Below are 15,414 nucleotides of genomic sequence, written 5' to 3'. Positions count from 1 at the left end.
TTCAGTCATCGCCAGAGCTCAAAGTTTTCATCTGCTTTGGTGTATAATCTATGAATTTGGTTTCTTCCTGATGCTTTTATTTATTTAGGATACTCTGAGTTAAAATGAGGAATTCATTGCAAACAGAAAAATTAGATGGCAGTTAACCAGGCTGAGAAGATCCTTTAAAATCTTTTTGTGGTAGTCATCCTCTGTTGGTTGTTTTATTGACTTGCTAAATGTTTTGTTGTTGTTTGTTCATTTGTTTTCTGTTTAGTTTACCCATGACTGTCGTTCCTAGTACACTAAGGAAACAGAAAAGAACAGAGTCTGACTTTAGTTTCATGAATGTGGACAGTGTCACATCTCAGTGGTGTTGAATACCCGTTCTTCTTTCCAGGGACAAGGTATAATATCATTGAGATCCCTCCACAAAAGTCAAACTGCAGTGACACGTTAGAGGGAGCAAAAGTGCTGTGCTCCATTGCTCCAATGGATAAGATGAAACCCTCCTACTATCACAGCTTTGGTAAGAATGTCTCCTGTCTCTTATGCTATGGATTTTGCCTACTGTGAAGCAGAAGGGGCTGTTTGCTGCCCTCTGCCCCTGGATTACAATTTTTTGCCTCATTTGCCAAATGCTCTGATAGTACTTCCTTTGCTCCCTTTTCAGGGATGAGTGAAAATTATATCATTTTTATTGAGCAACCCATCAAGCTGAATCTGATGCGGATTATCACTTCCAAATTCCGTGGGAAGCCCATTTCCGAAGGGATAAACTGGGAGCCTCAGCACAATACTCGCTTCCATGTGGTGAATAAGCACACTGGGGAGGTACGTGGCTCTGTCATGTTTCCAGCAGCTCTGCAACTGTAGCTGGAATTTTAGATCTCAAAAGAAGAGTGCTGTGTAGCAGCCCCAGAGAGCTTTATGAATCAATGCAGAAGTTACTGCAGTATAGGCTTTGAAAGCACAGGTGCTGGTTTCTTAGAAATGGCGTGACTTCATGTATTTTCTGCTCTATTGATTCATCTTTTTGCCAGCCCTAAAAGAACAGGCAAAAATAAGAAATTTGGGGTTCCTATAGAGTACTGTTGCATGTAACAGGGTCAGGCAGAGCCTGGGAATGATGCCTATAGCATCATTCATGGATGGATGGAGCACACATGGACCCATGACAGCAAGGAATCTATTCTGGGCTGCTTTGAATTGGCTTTTCTTCATCAGCATCTGCCTACTTCCTGGCTTAAAGCAGCCATTCCATAGCAACTCAAGGGAATAAGACAACAGTAAGGAATAAGTGGGGAATGAAATGAGAGCAAGAAGAGCAAGTCTCTGAATCTTGTCTCCAATATTTAGAGAAGAAAAGTCAGTCTCTCTTATTATGGTCACTGTAGGTGCTGCCAGGACAGTGGTATAGTAAACCCTTTGCTACTTTCCATCAAATCAATGCCTTTGAAGATCATGGTTGTGTGGTCCTTGACCTGTGCTGCCAGGATGATGGAAAAACTCTGGCTACCTACAAGCTTCAGAACATGCGGAGGAGTGGTGTAGATCTATATCAGGTAAGATCTCTGCATTAGGTAAGATCTCTGCATTTGTGTTGCTTAGGATCTGCTAGGGCCTGATGCTCATGGAGTTATTTTTCTGAGCAAAACTCATATTGGTAGAATGGAGAACATTACAGGGAGACCACAGGGCAGAGGACTAGGCAAAGGAACTATGATGATATGGAAAAACTGAAACTATGGTCTATTGATATGTTGGTATTTTTCTTTCCTTTTAAATCTCTTAGCAGATAATCTCTATGGAGCATTTCCTTGAAAATTCTACAGACTGGCGTGTGATATAGATCTCCACCAGGCAGGCAGAATGTGCTTTTCTTTTAAAAATTCATTTTTAATGATACTCATTTTCCATATCCCCATGTAATAAAAGGAAATACTTTTCCCGCTAAGAAAGTGTGCAAAATGAGATTTTGCCCTACATTTATACGGAAAAAACAAAAACAACCCCCCCCCCCAAAAAAAAAAAAAAAAAAAAAAAAAAGCCCTGTTATTTAGAGGCATTACTTCATAAACCCAACCTTTATTATGTAAATCACAAAGCACAGATATTCAGGAAATCCCTGTGTTCTACGTTCACTTGACAACAGCATGTACCCACAAATAACCTACTATATCCAGCTCTGTCAAAAGTACTATATAATACCATAAAAGAGGCATTATTTTACATAGGTCATACATGGGGAAAAAATGGGGTTGTCTTGAGTTTCTTGTACTGCAAATATGTTTACTGGAAACTCACCCAATGGTGGGTTTCCCCTGAGGGGATGTTTTGCTTTGCTTTGGTTTTGTTGTTGTTGCTTTTTTTTCATTTTTTTCATTTTTTTTTCTGGTTTGTTTATTTGTTCTTTCCCAAGATGCAATGAAAATTAATTCAAGTACAGCATAGTGTTGATATGGGCATTTGTTCTGCAAAAAGATTCTAGCATTTTTTCAGCCTTCTCTGAGCTCAGAAGAGATGTAATTTGATGTTTGAAGGAGTCCATATGTCAACATTAGATGCTCCAATACCCACATTATTTAACTGACAAGTAGCTTAGCCATTAAAGTGTACACAGATATGAGTGTAACTCATCTCAAAATCAAATCTTAAAATTACCCTACACCCAAAGGCTAAGGTGTGTCTGAGCATGTTTGTCTATTTTCCCCAAATCATGTTTAGTGCTTTTGTTTGCTGACTAGCTCATATTCTGTTCGGCAGAGTTCCTCAGCCAATCAGCTTTCTGTGGCTACCTGAAACACTAAAGCTTTGAAAATAGGGTTTCCAAATTAACATATGAAGTTTCACATCCAACTGGTGAATTACAAGTTGGAGTAACTGAAAAACACCAACACAGAATCCCTACCCAATGACCCTCTCAGTGAAGAACCTTTTCCTCATACCCAGTCTAAACCTCCCCTGATGCACCTTCATGCAGTTCCCTCTGATCTCTTCTGTTGTCTACCAGTGCCTCTAATGTCTTCTGTTCTCTGCTGTGTTGTCGTCTCACAGAGATCTGAGACAGTCAAGCAGTTTTCCTCCTGAGGTTCATACACCTATGAAGTGCTCCTTCCTTGAGTGACTCATTATTTAAAATAATGTGGAAGCTTCTCAGTGCTTTGACTGGCATCAAGCTTCCAAAGGACTCACACTTTGTGCTCTGTGCTCCCACAAAGCGGGATCAGCATGGGGCTGTGGAATATGAGTTTCCAGCGGGGGTATTCCCTTGGTATGCTCAGTGTTGCTGAGCATTTTTATGTAATCCCCATTAGCTCATGACCTTGGCTGGGCAAGAAGGGCATAAGTCACACAACCCAGTGGGATGCATGTGGACAGGCTCTAAAAAGGTTCAGTGTATGTCTGTTCTAGCTGAATAAAACAGAGTGCATCATATGTTCCAGACCTGTATCTGGAGAATAACTGGGTGATTTCCATACCCAGTTGAGAAAGCAATGATGACTCTTGTTTTCTTTCTGTGCCTTTTTGTGTTCTACTGTAAAGTACTGCAACAAACGGAGTCCTTGCCAGAACCAGGTAAAAACATTTAATAGAAGGAAAAGATTTTAGGGGTTGATGTATGTCCAAAACTTCAGGTTTGCTCCAAAAAGGGGCACTTGGTCCAAAATGGCACTTTCCTCTTCTCATCACTATAACTTTCTGGCTTTGTAATAGGTTTATAACTCAGTCGCCCGAACTTTCCCCCGTCGCTTTGTTCTCCCACTGAATATGAGTTCAGATGCTCCTGTGGGGAAGAATCTGAACCCTTTGCCTTATACACTGGCAAAGGCTGTGAAAGATGCGGATGGCAAGGTATGTATTAGACTTGCAAAACTGCATTTATAGCTGTAGTGAGATTGCAGTTATCCTGTGCTTTTATCTTCTCGGAACTTATCCACCAAGGAAGATTTTTTTCATTACTAAGCTGGGGCTTGGTGTTTTAATACAAACCCTACCACATTGCCTTAAATGACAGAGCAAGGACAGACTGTGGTTTACCAAAAGTGCCCAAGTGGGTTACAGGCCTTTATGACAAGTGGATGAATGTGAAGTTCTTCATTGACAAAATCCCCTGTGCTGTCACCTAAGCACAGAACTGTTCTTTGCTTTTAGCTTTGAACGGTCCTATAGTGTGGCTTTAGGTGGTATACAACATGTGTTGTCCGCTCTGAGTGGAGTGGTCTCTGTGTGTACTTTGTACATCACATTACTGAGTGCTGGAGCCGGGTTTTTCCTCAGCCAGGGGCACAGGACTACATAGACTCACTCCAGTTTCAGTTTTTTACATTAAACTGACCTTGAAGTTTCCACTGCCTATGAAGATGAGTCAATCCTTTGAATGAAACAGATAAGGGAGGTAGATTTGGTGTTCCTACCTGCTCCTGTGCAATGTCAGGCTCTTCAAACATTTTTTCTCTGCAACAGCTGTGCAGTGGGTTGGTGGGACCAGTCAGCTCTTCTGCCCAGTCAAAGCTAAACTGATGCTCCTGTAATGCATACTTCTTCTAGGTCTGGTGCACGCATGAAAATCTCCACCCCGAGGGTTTTGAAAACTTTGGGGGTTTGGAGTTCCCCCAGATTAATTACTCTCAGTACAGTGGTAAGAAGTACCGTTATTTCTATGGATGTGGTTTTCGACATTTCATTGGAGATTCTTTGATGAAGGTTGACGTGGAGACCAAGAATTTCAAGGTGAGGTGAACTAAACTTCTCTCTTCTCAGCACCAGGAGTCATTCCCCTGAACTGGCCTACAAGTTCTGTCATTTACCAGGCATTGTGTTCTTCAGTGCTTTTTTTTTTTTTTTTTTTTTTTTTTTTTTTTTTTTTTCATATGAGTTTGCAATGATGTTCCTGATTTCATCTTGTAGCACACTTACCAAACAGAAGATATCACTCCAGGTCTCTAGATAGATGAGGAAACAGGAAGGGTTGTGTACAATATGTCTCTCTCTTCCAGGCCAGAACAGTGATCTCTTACCAGATAGCAAAGAAAATACCCACATAACGTAGGCTGTTCGAGGTGCCAAGGCATTTTGCCAGGACACCTATAACACTGGTAACAAACAAGGTTTAGCATATCCCTACCTGCAAGCACAAGCTGGGATTTATGCTGTCTCTCCCATAAACAGGGAAATAATGATCTCCAAAGCTTTTAAGCTGTTAATCTGAGACTTTCCCAGGGCCTAGAGGAATTTAGGAATCCTCAAAAAGAGATGCCCTATTTTTAATCGTTCTGCTCTGGATACTCATTTTGCAGTAAGAGTGCCCTTCTTCCACCCAGCACTGGGTGCTGTGGCTCTGTCTGCAATAAGAGCAGAAGCTATGCCATCAGGTGATGACACTGATAGATCTCCATGCTGCCTGGGCCCAGTGTGAGCTATACTAGGGAGGTGAGAAGCTGGCTGTGCCAGCTAGGATGGTGAGGTTTTCTGGGCCTGTACCCGTGCCAGTGTGAGCTGTTGGATGACACGAGCAATGGGAACCCTTTTCACTGCCTGTTTGCACAGTGCCTTGCACAATGGATATGCTGTCACAACGCTGCCATCATTACAGTAGTGGAACCAAAAGAATGACTTGAAAGGTTGAACTGTAGGTTCCTTGGGGCATGGAGTATGCCTGGGTAGCTCTGTGGGGAGCACTGTAACTTGTAACTCTGCTAACTGTAGTAGACAAATTTTAATGAAATGAAACATGTCCCTATGTTACTGCACTTGCTAGATTTGGCAGGAGGAAGGATCCTACCCATCAGAGCCTGTGTTTGTGCCAGTGCCTAATGCCACAGCAGAAGACAATGGAGTCATCCTGTCTGTTGTGATCTCCCCTGATGAGGTAACTTACTCCTACTAGTTCATCAAAGCCACATAGTATTAGGTATGTTTTCTAAACCACACACACACACACAAATGATTTAAGGCTCCCTGGCAGATAGTTCTAGCACTGTGCTACATGGTGTGTACTTCTGCAACTGTCAAGCACAGCTAGATAAACTTCAAGTAGGAACATCAATGTTTCTTGGGTGACCTCTGTGATTCTTGGTGCTCCTGGCTAACTGTCTGAGGGGTTTAGTTGGTGAGGTCTGGTTGTGCCTGGTTGTATGTTTGGGCTCCTTTGTGTTTGACAGATGTAGTGCATTGGACTGTGGGATGAAGCTCAGCTTGGTCATTCATTCTGTTTTTCTTTTCATCCTGCAGAACCGAAGTGCTTTTCTCCTTGTTCTGGATGCAGAAACCTTCAAAGAACTGGGGCGAGCAGAAGTCCCAGTGGAAATGCCTTATGGATTCCATGGCATCTTTAGGTCCCAATGACCTTGCCACTTCCTGTAACTCAGGGCGAGGCCAGGCTCAGAAAGAAACCTCTATTTTCTTTTATCTCCCAACACTACATTATGCCAAGGATGAAGAGAACTGTTTCTTCTCAATCATAACTCCTGAGTTACTGTTGCTTTCCTAACAGTTCACAGAAAAGAGAAGGCAGAAGCTCCATTGCTTTACCAGCTCACTGCTTTATCTTAATTTTCTGACTATCTTGCTAGAAGTGTTAGCAGCAGTTCACAGAGGCTGCCATGCCTAAGGGTTGCAAGGGAGAAAATGGAGACTAAGATGATCATTACCTTCTCTGGGTAGCAAGTATCTGTGCTTAGGGCAGTGGCTTTGGCTGAAATTAAAGCAGAAGAGAGGAGTAAAACTAACTGGTAACATGTAGGCCTGTTGACAGGATGTAATTTTGGCCCCACTGCATAAAGATTGCTTTCAGTGAAGCCCCAGAGAATAGACACATGCTCACAGAAGCTGTACTTGTAGTGCTTTTCTCTATACATTAACTGTGCCCTCAAATAAAAGCTTGTGAAGTTTCTTCCTTTCTTTTGCTGCACTCACTAGAACTACGGCCAACTTTGTGCTGTGCCACAGGAGGCAACAGCAGCAACTGTGACCCACCCTGTGATGCTATATCATCTCGAAGATATGTGAGATCTCCATCATACTCCTGCTAAAACAGCAGAGCTGGAAGCAGCTCTGATGGCTAACATTTCCTGCCTTCTTCTTAAGCAACTGGTATGAAACACATAGTAGTCCCCTGTGGCCTTGGTAGCCCTTTTTTTCTGGAGTTGTGCAGATCAAATGCCAACACCCTCCCTTACACTTCTTTCCTCATCCAGGCTCCTACAGTTCCTGGACAGTTGCCTGTGAGGTTAGCTGATGGGAGGGCATCCCTCAACATGCATCCCCACCCACTGGCACCCAAGTAGTTTACTTGAAGGCTCTTCCTCTAAGGACTCTGAAAAATGAACGTTTTCTGGACAACGGATTTTCTTCCTGGCTTGAGGACTTTTTATATTGCTTCACTGCAGGAAGGCTGGGCCATGTTTTGAGCCCATTTCTTGAGGAAAGAGGGAACTTTACTCGTGCCACAGAGCTTGAAGGAAAATTCTGGCTTCCTATTTAAAAGTTTGCTCTGCTTTGACTCCTGTTGTTTTGGAAGCCAGCCAAAAGAGAACACGACCAAGTCAGGGCTGATGCGCTCCACCCAAATGACCCAGCTTTATTTCCCCTCGGACCTTTTTCACCTTCTTTCAAGTCGTGGCCGAAGGCAAGGGAGAGGCAGGCGGCTCGCACAGGGGGGCTGCAGGGCAGAGCTGCTCTCCCACGGCCACCAGATGGCAGCCAGCCCCCGCTGCTGGGGCTCCTGCTGCTGCCAGCCCTGCCGCAGGAGCATCGCCCGCCTGTTGCCTGTCCACCCCAGGAGACAAGCCCCAGCGAGGTCGCATCCCCACGGCTGGCAGCTGAATGATGCTAGGAGAGCGCTAAGTGGTGGTGGGCAAGCACTCTGTCCACTCCCCTTTTTATTTCATTTTTTGTTAATCTTTTTTCCTTTCCTTGTGGAGATGGGAAGGAGAAGCAGTGTCAGAAGTTCCCTGTAAGGATTGCAGCCCTCCAGAGTACTAAAGACAGTGCTGCTGATCAACAGGGCAGGGGAAGAAAGATGCCCTGCAGTGCAAAGGCCCTGCTCTGTTTCAAAAGCTGCAGCAGCACACACTCCCAGCCCCTGCCTGCGTTGTGTGCACAGGCCGTACCCTGCTACCTCACAAACTGTGCTTTCACCCATTCCTGTAACACAGAACTGAGGATCCTGCCCTGAGACTTGGAGTTTTCCCACTCCAGATGTGCTCTATTACCCCCAGGGCACCAGGAGGGTCCCAGAATGGGGCAATAAGCTGCTGTGGTTATCTCCATTCAAGGCCCTGCAACACTGAGGATTCACAGTCCCACTCCCTCTCCCAAAGCTTTCAGAAAATCACACGCTTTACGGATTCCTCTGCTTGATCCCATGAACCTCATTACTGGAGCACGTGCCTGTAAGTCTGGCACGCTTATAACCACCCCAGAAGTCATATTGGTTTGCCAGGCTAGAAAGGGAATAAGAATCTGGCAGCTCTTCTTGAGAGTGGTGCAGGGAAGGACTGTTGTGTGCTTCCTTTACCTAAAGCATCTCAAATCAACCAGATGAGCAAGGGGTGGGGAATTCACAGTTTAATAATCACTCCTTAGGTCCCACGGTGCTGCAGTTACTTTAGGGGGGTGGGAATGAGATCTGTGAAGTTGCCCCAGCCCCTTCGGGCAGGTATTGCTTTGTGAACACCTCCTGAGTACATTGAGAGCCTGACAGCTTTCCCCTGGCAGACCCACCCCTGTGCACTGGTGCATTTATAAGCACGCTTCGGGGAGCTGTCATTGTTAAAGAAAACAAACCGAAGCCAAACTGCTGGTCAAATAATTGCTGACATTACCCCTACGGGATGGACAGCCTTGAAAAAGGAAAGACAAAAGTCGTGACTCCCAAATCTGGGGGCTGGGGTCACCTTCTGCAACAACCCCTGGTCCTGTCCCGGTCTGCAAGCATCCTCCCTGCTGCTCGAGCCGGGTTCTTTCCCAGGGGCTTTGCCTGGGAAACAGGGCTTGGGATCTTGGGCTGGGATCCGCAGCTCTTGGGCTGGGATCTGCAGCTCCTGAACCAGGCAGAAGCTGCAGCCGCTCGGGGGGCACGGCAGCAGCACCCCTACACCCCCGTGCCGGCACCGCACGGCGCCCCCCGATCATCTCCGGCACCGGCACCCGCGGAGCCCGGCTGGGCCCGGCACAGGGCGGCTGCGGGGCCGCGCTGCTCCCGCCGGGGGCGCTGCCGAGCCCCGGGGGCCCGGATGGAGCCGGCCCCGGTCCTTGTCCCGATCCTTGTCCCGGTCCCGGCCCCGGTCCCGGCCCCATGGCACCGCCCGCAGCGCGCCTGGCGCGGCTCTCCCGGGCTGTGTCCTTCAGCGCTTGCCACCGGCTGCACAGGTCCGCGGCGGGGAGAAGAGGAGGAGGAAGGGGAGGAAGAGGAGGAGGAGGAGGAAGAAGGGGAGGAAGAGGAGGAGGGAGCCGCCGAGCTGCGGAGCCCGGCCGGGGTTAGCGGGGGCTCGGTCCCGCGGGGGGCTCGGGACGGCTGGGTCCAAGGGAGGGTTTATTTCCCTCTCGTTTCTCGTGGAGCAGCGCATTTTGCTTGCTGGTTAATGCTGATTCTGCGTAGGACTTCGCTGCTGCCGCTTCCTGCTGCAGCCCCAATGGTTTGTGCTGTCCCCGGGGCCAGTGCTCGAACAGCCCTGGGAGCAGGCAGCTGGCACGGAGCGTGTGTACAGAAACACCGAGCCAAAACCAACGTTGGCGGCTCCTTTTCATGGGGCAAATGCTCCTCCGGTTGTGTGTGTGACTGCTGGGGAAGCAGAGCCCATGAGTTAGACACAAGAGAATTATAGGGAAGAGCTGGAAAGCAGTCACGGGGGCAAAGCCACGAAAATCTGCAGTGGGTGCTGAAATGCCGCCTCTGCTTCCCACAGTAAGGCACTGAGTGACGAGGAAAACCTGAAGCTGTTTGGGAAATGCAATAATCCGAATGGCCACGGGCACAACTATAAAGGTAAGGAGCTGGCTTCCACACTTGTGGTCATGGAGAGAGGTTGGTGTGAACGCACACAAACCCCTGGGCAAGCAGGGCCGGTCCTGTCCCAGCAGCCTGGTGTGGCTTTTAGTGCCTCATTTGTTGTGGTCGTTTGCTTGTTTCAAGGAAAATTATGGTGATTCGTCAGCAGCAAGGGGGCATGGCTATACAATGTCAGGGGTGTGCAAGCCATGAAGTTAAATAAATAATAAATAAATAAGTAATAAATACTTATCTCAATTCCCATTCATCTAATGAATGAAATTGAATCTGCAAAATCACTGTTTGTTTTGAATGAAAGTTTTTCTAATCAAAGTACACACAATTTAAACGGCCCAGAGACATTATTTGAAAGTTGTCCTCACAAGTTCTTCTCCTAGCATCCATACCCTATGCATGTAAAATCACATCTCCCCCCTTGACAGGCCTGATGGGCTCTGTCTGGGTGCTGTAGGTGCCCTGAAACCTGTCCTCCAGAGCTCCTGGTGTTACTGATGTCACAGGGAGCAGGTGCTTGGGGTGTCATCTAGTTTCATGGGGCCTGCAAGGAGAGGATGCATCCCTCCTCAGGGATGCTGGGGTGTCCCTGGGCATCAGACCTTGGAGCATGACCTCTGTGAGTCCCTATTCCTAAAGCAGCGGATAGCAATTTTATAAAACCAGTTGCAGTTTCGAGTGTTGTGAAGCCTGTATCAGTCCTGGAGAATTGGTGATGAATGGATGGTCTGCCTTGATTACCAGTGTAATTTGTTCTCAGGTTTGTGGTGGCACATACATGACCTGACAATTCCTTTTTCTTTTTTTTTCTTTTTTTTTTTCTTTTTTTTCTCCAGTTATAGTCACTGTGCGTGGAGAGGTAAGTGTGATCAACGTTTTCTGCTGTTCCTCGAGCAGCAGGGTGGTACTGAAGTTCCAGCTAATTGCTAGGTTTCTTGGGGTGTTTGTGGAAGCTCTGCACATATCACTGTAGAAGGTTTCCCAAAGTCACTATCAATCACCTTGCCTCTAACAAGGACTTGCAGGTAACTGTGTTTAAAGCTTGTAACCATCCTCTGGGCATATAGTTTGTTGTGCCATAGCCTCGCTGCAGCTGGTGCAGGTGCTGTGGGACACCTCTGGATGACTATGGAGCCGCAGGGAGGCACGGTGTGTCCGATGGGTAATTCTCTCTGCTACTTCTCAGGGTAGTTTGCAGTGAATATAACAGAATTTTTCCTTCTGGAGGTGTTTTTCAGCTTTCATCCTGTCATTGTTCTGTGTATTTTGCAGAATGAGTTGTTTCAATATTTTCTAAACTCCTTTCTGAGAATTTCCAATTGTCAGGAACCCAGAGGAGGGAAGGCTCTGTTCAGGCCTGAAACTAGATTCGTAAAGCCTTCTACATTCCCCAAATATGCTGTGAACTAGAGAACCTGCTTTGCCTTCTCCAGACTGGAACTTTGCCTTAGCTCAGACTGGTCTTTGCTTTGTCCATGACTGTTCAACCCAGCACTTCAATGCCTGTTGTCTGCCCGTGGCCATGCTAACTTCTTGCACTGAAGATTCTTTCAAGCCTTTCCCCTCCCTAGTGTCAGGGAGTGGAGCCATTGGAGTTGTTTATGTGTTGTGTCTAGCCTTTGGGAACATCACAGGGGTAGAGCTGGAGCTCAGCATGTGAGGGTGAAGAGAGATTTTCCTTGTGGCTCGGATATTCACTGATTTGTACTGGCTCACAGCAGCTCTGGTAATAAGGACCTGTAGCTAGGCTACTAATCTGCCTTTTGTTTTCCCTGCAGATTGACCCAGTCTCAGGAATGGTTATAAACCTGACAGACCTGAAAGAATATATGCAGGTAATAGCACTATTTTCCTAGACATCCCCTGTGAGAATTGGTTAGAGCTTAGCAATTTGTCTGGTGCCAGGGTGGCAACACGACAAGTTGATAATGGTAGGAAATAAAGAAGAAATTAAGGCGTGATTTAAGGCTGAAATGCTGGAGCACAGTGATGTGAGGCAGTACCATGTCTCCAGCTAGGAAGTTAACAGCTGGATGCAGGGCTCTTACCCTTTCTTTATGTGTTGGTGCCTTGTACATGGTAGCAGGAGCCTTCAGTTTGCTGCATCATGTGCAAAATGATGGCTGACGGCACCACTCTCTTCCTGCAGCAGGCTATCATGGAGCCGCTTGACCACAAAAACCTGGATAAAGATGTGCCCTACTTTGCCGAGGTTGTGAGGTGAGTGATGGGGTCTCCTCATAGTGGTGGTTGCAGGGAGGGCCAAGGAATGGTCTTCAAGGCTTGGTCCTGCAGCTGGGTGCAGCCCCATATATGCTGCTGCCATCGGTTCTGAGCCTGCTCCTGTTCTGCTCTCAGCACCACGGAGAACGTGGCAGTGTTCATCTGGGAAAACCTCAAGAAGCTCCTGCCCATGGGAACTCTCTACAAAGTCAAAGTGTACGAAACGGACCAGAACATCGTTGTTTATAAGGGAGAAGAAGCAATCTCTGAGAAGTAAAATGAACTAACGCTCAGCTGGTCAGGAGCTCTGCTGCCTCATCATGTCAGTGATCACTTCAGCCCTGCTCCCTGTGACTCTGAGGCCTAGATGTCCACTATCTATTTCACAAGGACTGATGTAGATACTCTACAAGAATCCTTGCAGCAGTCTAGCAGTCTGGGCTCTCAGAATTTGTTGATTTGTCTGCCTTTTCCCAAGACATTCCTGTTTCATTAAACTGAAAAGCTGATGTGAAATTTGCAATTGTACCATGTTAAATAAAGCAGCTTTCTAGCAAGGAGATGACTTGGCAAAGTGTACATCCCTAACAACCACCAAAGGCTTTGTTTTTTCTCTAATTAAACATCAGATTCATTTATGATTTTTAATAACCTGGCTTTAGCGCTGTTTTGCTTATTTATTTATTCATTTACTGTGCTTCAGTCTCACTTCTCCCTGTGGCTAGCAGACCTTTCTGTGGCCGAGGAGGTGGCACCATGAGCAGTGCAGCTGTTTTCAAAGCAACCCTTTGGGTCCAAAGAGAAGGGTACGTTGTTCAGACTTCGTATGGGGAGCTGGGGAAATAAAAGCAGCTCCTCCTTGTCCAGCAGGGCTGACTTACAGGCTGCTCCCACAACACAGTGGCTGAGGGCTTGGTGTTGCACGGGAGCGAGCTGGAGCGCCATGGTCCAGCTTCAGGGCTCACTTTGTTGTTTTTTTCTCATCTGCTTCCCACAGGTGCCTGGGGGATGTACTGGTTATCAAGCCAGTGTCCCAGTGTTGCCACTCTTGTGGAGTTTTATGGAGAATGCTTTTCATCTTGGCAAATTCTAGCTGTTTTTGACTCCTTGTGGTGCAAGCAGTCATTTTATGGGTATTCCATGATGCTGTCTCAGCTCATGGTCAGAACAGAACTACAGATATAATCCTCAGCTTTCTGGACCTGCCTTTCTGCATCTGTTTGTGGGCAGCTGAAATTGTAGCGGACAGCCTGTGTGATACCTTGAGACCATAGTCACTGAAGCCCTCTGGAAGGTTTTTTTTTTTTTTTTTTTTTTTTTTGGAGGGGGGAGGCTTTTATGAGTTCTGCAGGAACGGGATTTAGCTCCCCCCTTTCTTTCTGGAGAGAGCAGCCACCTTGTTTTACCGACCAACAGTTATTTGGTATTTTCATCATCATAATCCCTTGTTGTAAAGGTCTTGTGGACAAAAGGAGTGCTCGCTATGCATCAGTCATCAGGGCTGCAGCTTCCTGCTGCCTCTCACAGATCAGGAGAGGCAGCACTGTTGTTGCTACAAAGGGTAAAGTTGTGAAATGTGCTTAAATGAATGCTAACCCAGTTGTTCTGAAGATTCCTGAAACTGTAGGTATACAGTGAAAGCTAAGTGCTAGCAGAGGAATGCCTGTAAAACCAGTCAGGGAACACTGACTGTACAAGTTCCCATGGCTGTTTTAGGGGCCGTAAGATCAATCTGTCAGCCCGGGGCAGAAGCGATGGTACCGTGTGTAATTCTCCATCACACCAGCAATGTCCTGAGTAGTAGAGTAATTAGGAGGCATGGCCATTAAGAATAACTAAATGTGCATAATTTAAAAAGTGATATCCAGGGTAATAATTTCCTTGCTTTACAAGGAAATTATGTGGCTGAATAATGATAGCAAACTGCACCATTTAGAAAAGTTTAATGAAGCTTGCCTAGTAGTTAACCTTGGCTTCATGTTACTACAGGCTGAAGGTAAAGTATCTCTCTCTTCCTACTGGCTCTGCTGTACAGTAATTTTTACAGCTCCAGAAAACACCTTGACTGCTTTATTTCAAACTGTGGCCGCTTTGTAGGAGGATGGTTCTGTGCTGGCTCCTGTCTTCATCCATCTTTGCCCAAACTTTGTGGATGAGCTCCTAAGAAGGGCTAGAAGGAGATGAGGGATGTTCCTGCCAACCTTCCTGACTGGCGGAGGAGCCCCAGCACTGCTTTCTTTGCCCTTAAAGGTAGACCTTTGGGGAGCGGGTGGCTGAAGGCTCACTCCAGTGTCACATAAGTGCTCAGTAGAGCAGCTGAGGGGGTGCCACGCTGCTGGCAGTGTCACACCCCCACCATTTTCACCCCAGATGTGGCACCAGTTGTTTTTTATTCAGTGGGCTCTGGCTGGGGAGGCTTTGCACCTTAGCTGGATGCTCCTGCCATGTTGTAATTCACTGGTGTGATGCACCGTGCCTCTCTGCTAATGTTCTGTAAATCATACTGGGTGACAGCTGCTGCTTCTGACCCACAAAGCCTTTGGTATGGTCAGGGCATCATGGAGACTCAAAAATTTAATGTGTCTTTCTCAGAAATTTAATGAGCTGTTGACACTGATGACAAAAAACAAGCAAACAAATGGATGTATCTATACAGCATGGCAATTTGCTACTCTTAACCAGAAATCAGGTAGCTGGGACAAAAAGAACTAGCCCAAATTCCTGATCTTTTACTGCAGTGCAATATAATGCTGACCAAGTCCCACATTACCTGGGCCACTTGTTTTTATTGCTGCATTGCGTGTTGGGGATGGCCTCAGGTCCTCCACTCTGATCTGTCAAGTTTAAATCACAGCAGATCTGCAGTGATGGAAATGGCTTGGGGGAAGGGGGCTGGTTCTATCCAAGCTGGGATTGCAGTTGCCAGTGTCCCAAGAAGTTATGGTGTGTGCCTTCCCTCCTCTCAGCTGCTTGAGGGGTCTTGGTCTTTGCAGGAGAATGTGAGCTCCATGTAGGGAAGTCTTCAGGAATCAGCCTCCAAATTCAAGGGTTGGGGAGGACTGTATAGAGAATTAACTGGCATCATTAAATATTAAGCATCTCTGTGCTGTAACTTAGTTACCGAGTGATGAAACTGGTCGAAGGAGAACTGCTCAGGTGATGGGGGGGAGTCCAGGGAGGCAATTTGGAGTTGAGAACAGAAA

The 15,414-nt window shown here is 46.5% G+C and overlaps 2 protein-coding genes across 5 annotated transcripts in view; both read left to right on the top strand.

Moving 5' to 3' along the window:
* Positions 1–6,874, top strand: part of BCO2 (beta-carotene oxygenase 2) — a 43,344-nt gene extending 36,470 nt beyond the window's left edge. For all 4 annotated transcript variants that reach the window (XM_032201796.1, XM_032201797.1, XM_032201795.1 and 1 more), the window contains 7 exons: positions 380–508; positions 653–813; positions 1,377–1,544; positions 3,697–3,834; positions 4,531–4,713; positions 5,741–5,851; positions 6,214–6,874. In XM_032201796.1, coding sequence (XP_032057687.1) covers positions 380–508; positions 653–813; positions 1,377–1,544; positions 3,697–3,834; positions 4,531–4,713; positions 5,741–5,851; positions 6,214–6,327 — 1,004 coding nt within the window. In that variant the 3' untranslated portion in view covers positions 6,328–6,874. The remainder of the gene's footprint in view (positions 1–379; positions 509–652; positions 814–1,376; positions 1,545–3,696; positions 3,835–4,530; positions 4,714–5,740; positions 5,852–6,213) is intronic.
* A 2,354-nt stretch (positions 6,875–9,228) lies between these two features.
* PTS (6-pyruvoyltetrahydropterin synthase) lies at positions 9,229–12,805 on the top strand. The gene is made up of 6 exons (XM_032201864.1): positions 9,229–9,354; positions 9,891–9,970; positions 10,825–10,847; positions 11,767–11,823; positions 12,138–12,208; positions 12,347–12,805. The coding sequence occupies exons 1-6, from the start codon at positions 9,281–9,283 to the stop codon at positions 12,486–12,488; spliced, it is 447 nt and encodes a 148-aa protein (XP_032057755.1). The 5' UTR covers positions 9,229–9,280; the 3' UTR covers positions 12,489–12,805.
* Positions 12,806–15,414: the final 2,609 nt, after the last annotated feature.

This window comes from Aythya fuligula, chromosome 22, assembly GCF_009819795.1.
Source record: "Aythya fuligula isolate bAytFul2 chromosome 22, bAytFul2.pri, whole genome shotgun sequence".
NCBI classification, from domain to species: domain Eukaryota; kingdom Metazoa; phylum Chordata; class Aves; order Anseriformes; family Anatidae; genus Aythya; species Aythya fuligula.
This window is presented reverse-complemented; position numbering and strand designations above follow the sequence as displayed.

Coding starts and splice junctions, on each gene's coding strand:
- PTS (XM_032201864.1), top strand. CDS start 9,281: ATGGCACCGCCCGCAGCGCGCCTGGCGCGGCTCTCCCGGGCTGTGTCC. Junction 9,355..9,890: donor GCTTGCCACCGGCTGCACAG/GTCCGCGGCGGG, acceptor TGCTTCCCACAG/TAAGGCACTGAGTGACGAGG. Junction 10,848..11,766: donor TAGTCACTGTGCGTGGAGAG/GTAAGTGTGATC, acceptor TTTTCCCTGCAG/ATTGACCCAGTCTCAGGAAT.